General features: G+C 47.2%; 1 protein-coding gene across 1 annotated transcript; it reads left to right on the forward strand.

Moving 5' to 3' along the window:
• Positions 1 to 2,652: 2,652 nt before the first annotated feature.
• Positions 2,653 to 3,921, forward strand: LOC116094709. The gene has a single exon (XM_031376237.1). It carries the CDS (start codon positions 3,384 to 3,386, stop codon positions 3,906 to 3,908), a length of 525 nt encoding a protein of 174 aa, XP_031232097.1. The 5' UTR covers positions 2,653 to 3,383; the 3' UTR covers positions 3,909 to 3,921.
• Positions 3,922 to 4,301: the final 380 nt, after the last annotated feature.

The following is a 4,301-nucleotide window of genomic DNA, read 5'->3' on the forward strand; positions in this document are numbered from 1 at the left end:
CAATGGGTTGGGAACAGTGTGTATAGAGAAGGGAGGGGACTCCAGTAAGGGATCTAAGGAAATGCATCTCAATACACAAGGACTCTCCTGGGAATGAGGACTCTGGTCTGAGAAAGCAAAGTAGGTAAGTCCACAGTGGCTGGAACACAGATGGGATCAGCCCAACCATCTTCAATCTCTCCTACTAACTACAGACTTATCGTGATGTTTCCCGAGAGACGTGTTGGCAAAATAATGTAAATGGATACATTTATTAGCAAGCAAAGCAGGGTCATCAGAGAGAGACAGAGAGACGCAGAGACGCGGAGACAGAGAGAAACACAGAATAGCGCCTTCTATAAGAAGTTTCCAGATTACACTGGTGATCCAAATCTGCATCGACCACACATCCCAGGGATTGAATTTTTCTGCCTTGGCTAATTTTGTGCTGTTATAACAGAATATCTGAAACTGGCTAGGTCATGAAGACTGAACTTAACTCTCACAGTTCTGGAATCTGGAAGTCCAAGTTCGAAGATGTGACCTTTAGCAAGTATGCTAGTTTCTGGTTTTCTTTCCAGTTAGTGTGATAAAAAGCACCCTGACAAAGAACACTATAGGGAAGAAAGATCCCAGGCTCCCGTCCCTCAGGGGAGCCAAGTCAAGAAGGCAGAAACTTAAAACAGCTAGCCACATACCAAGAGCACCCAAGAGCAGAGAGGAGTGAGTTCACGCGTCCTCGCTTATACTCAGCCCTCTCTAAGCTTACACAGTCAAGGATCCAGACCCACAGTGGCCTGGATCCTCCCATTTCCATCCATGAAACCAAAGACAATCCCTGACAGACAGCCGACCTGATCTAAACAACCATTCATGGAGACTCTCCAGCAGGTTTGAGATTATGTCTGGTTAGCAATGAAACCAGGCATCATAGCAAGGACTCCCTCGCTGCTGCCTCACATGGTTATGGAGGAGAGGGGAAGAGAGAATGGTCCTCCCTCCCAAGGCCTTTATAGTGTAGCACTGATCCACTAGTGAGTGTGGCGTCTTCGTGACGTTAAATACCTCTCCCTAAAGGCCGCTGCACTGCCTTGGAGATTAAGTTTCTAACACATGAGTTTTAGGGGGCACACTCAGACCATAATGTTTCCTGTAAGTGAAAGGACGGAATAAAATCCACCAGGTGTTTTCCATCCATTTCACGTAGAAAATGATTGTATTTCCTGGCAACAGAGAGGATGCTGGAAGAGATGTCCCCTGCTCGGGGCTCCTGTCACATCAGCAGCTAAAAAGATGAATCCCTGCTCTACTGTGACCTGCCCAGTGCACGCTAACGCCCGCTAGAGGACTTTCATAAGGTTACCGATGCGGAGATCTCTAGCGATTAGAATTTAATTGCTCTGTATACTTCGAGGACCTTTTTTCAACACTTGCTCCACAACTCTTGCTTTTGTTTTCAATTAAATTATAATTACACAATCTTCCCCGTTCCCTTCTATCTCTTCCATATCTCCCACCCCCCCTTATAAGTTCATGACTTCTTTTTTCTGTGACTGTCACACATGTATATATCCATGAGCACAAAAATACAACTTGCTGAGTCCATCAGTGCTGTTTGTGTGTCCGCAGGACTGACTGCTTGGTATTAGATAGCCACTAAAGGGCTCATCCTAGCTGACTCTTCTCCTTGTCTCAGTATTACCTTCTCTGCCTTGGTGGGAGCCTTGCGCTACCCCCACGCCCACTCACTGTCTGTATTAGCATGTCTGTTGGTGTTGCCTTGTCCATGTCTTATTTATGCAGACACATCGATGAATGTGTGAAGCATCCCTGTCGTTTCTAGGAATCGAAATCTCATCACAGATTCCCTGGTCCTCTGGCTCATAAAATCTTTCTGGGCGGTCTCCCTCCATGCCCAGAGCCTTAGGTGCAGGAGGTGTGCTGCAGATGTATCCACTGGGGTTGCGCACATGGAATCAGTTGGCCTCTGTATTTTCAACAGTTGTGGTTTTCTGTAATAGTCTCCACCTGTTGTTTCAATAAAAGAATGAAAAAATTCTTCTTTGATTAGGAGCAAGAGCTATGGCTAAGCAATACTCTCATCTGTGGGTGTGAGGATAGAGTCACACCTTCTGAATGCACTCCTCTTCAACCATCCTGATCATCGAGAACAACATTTCAGGGACTGGAGAGATGGCTCAGCAGTTAAGAGCACTGACTGCTCTTTCTGAGGTCCTGAGTTCAATTCCCAGCAACCACATGGTGGCTCGCAACCATCTGTAATGGGATCTGGTGCCCTCTTCTGGGGTGTCTGAAGTCAGCTACAGTGTACTCACATACATGAAATAAATAAGTATTAAAAAGATAAAAATAAACTTTAAAAAAGAGTAAAAAGAACACCTTTTTAAAGACTCAGGAACCTGGAGTCCATCTTCACAGTTCCAGTTTGGCCTGTAGCAGCATTTCACCGTCTCTGTGGGGAACAGGAACTTGGTGCTATGAACAGGAACAGTGGCACTACATCCGCGTTACATTACACTTCCAACTATGTGAAGGCTATATAACTATATAACACAAGGATTGTTATAATTTCAGTTCTGATACACAAGTCCTCTGTGGATATTGCTCCTGGCATTTCTTCTTTGGGGGGAGGGGGGCTGAGGGGACGGGTGCAGCAAACTTTATTGATGGTATTCAAGAGAGTAGGGAGGACTCTCTAGGCCCCTCCTGTTATTATGGGGGTCTGGGATGGAAATTGTGAGGGAGATGCTCAGTGTTGGGGGCTGAGTTGGGACAAGGACTCCTCAGCAACTGAGGGCCTCTCTCTTGCTCTCAGTGTCCTTGCTGGGGTGGATGGTCCAGGGTTTCTTACTCCTTGGAGGCCATGTAGGCCATGAGGTCCACCACCCTGTTGCTGTAGCCATATTCATTGTCATACCAGGAAATGAGCTTTACAAAGTTGTCATTGAGAGCAATACCAGCCCCGGCATCAAAGGTAGAAGAGTAGGAGTTGCTGTTGAAGTCTCAGGAGACAACCTGGTCCTCAGTGTAGCCCAGGGTGCCCTTCAGTGGGTCCTCAGATGCCTGCTTCACCGCTTTCTTGATGTCATCATACTTGGCAGGTTTCTCCATGCAGTATGTCAGATCCTCTATGGATACATTGGGGGTAGGAACATGGAAGGCCATGCCGGTGAGTTTCCCATTCAGCTCTGGGATGGCCTTACCCACAGCCTTGGCAGCACCAGTGGATGCAGGGATGATGTTCTGGGCAGCCAGTCCCACGGCCACCACGCCACAGCTTTCCAGAGGGGCCATCCACAGTCTTCTGAGTGGCAGTGATGGCATGGACCGTGGTCATGAGCCCTTCCATGATGTCAAAGTTGTCATGATGACTTTGGCCAGAGATGGATAAGCAATTGGTAGTACAGGATGCATTCCTGACAATCTTGAGTGAGTTGTCATATTTCTCGTGGTTCATACCCATCACAAACATGGGGACATCAGCAGAAGGGGTAGAGATGATGACCCTTTTGGCCCTTCAAGTGGGTCCCAGCCTTCTCCATGGTGGTGAAGACACCAGTAGACTACACAACATACTCAGCACCAGCATCAGCCCATTTGATCTTAGCGAGGAGATCTCGCTCCTGGAAGATGGTGATGGGCTTCCTGTTGATGACAAACTTCCCATTCTCAGCCTTGACTGTGCCGTTGAATTTGCCATGGGTGGAGACACACCGGAACATGTAGACCATGTCGTTGAGGTCAATGAAGGGGTCGTTGATGGCAACAATCTCCACTTTGCCAAGAGCAGAGCAGAAGGCAGCCCTGGTAATCAGGCGTCCAATACAGCCAAATCCGTTCACACCGACCTTCACCATCTTGTCTACAGGACGAGGCAGGCACTGCACAAGATGTGGCTGTCTCTGTAACAGGGAGGAGCAGGGAGCCTGTTCCTGGCATTTTTAAAGGGAAAAGACATCTTTGCTGTTAGATGCTAAGGAATCTGAACATAAAATAATTGAGGCTGGGAATGCATCGCTACATCCATACCATGTATCTGCCAGTTGCTCCCTGCCTGTGACAAATGGCAAAACAATGGCTTTGATATCTGACTTCGGCTGAGTGCATGCTTCATGTTCCAGGGAAGGAACCTGGAGTAACTATAGACATTTCAGTGGCAGAAGACTCAAGCTTCACTTCCCTGCCATGGGCTAGACTCCTTTTTAAATATTTATTTTTCTTTATGTGTATATATATATATATATATATGTGTGTGTGTGTGTGTGTGTGTGTGTGTGTGTGTGTGTGTGTGTGTGCGCAGG

This window comes from Mastomys coucha, unplaced genomic scaffold (genome assembly GCF_008632895.1).
Source record: "Mastomys coucha isolate ucsf_1 unplaced genomic scaffold, UCSF_Mcou_1 pScaffold17, whole genome shotgun sequence".
NCBI classification, from domain to species: Eukaryota; Metazoa; Chordata; class Mammalia; order Rodentia; family Muridae; genus Mastomys; species Mastomys coucha.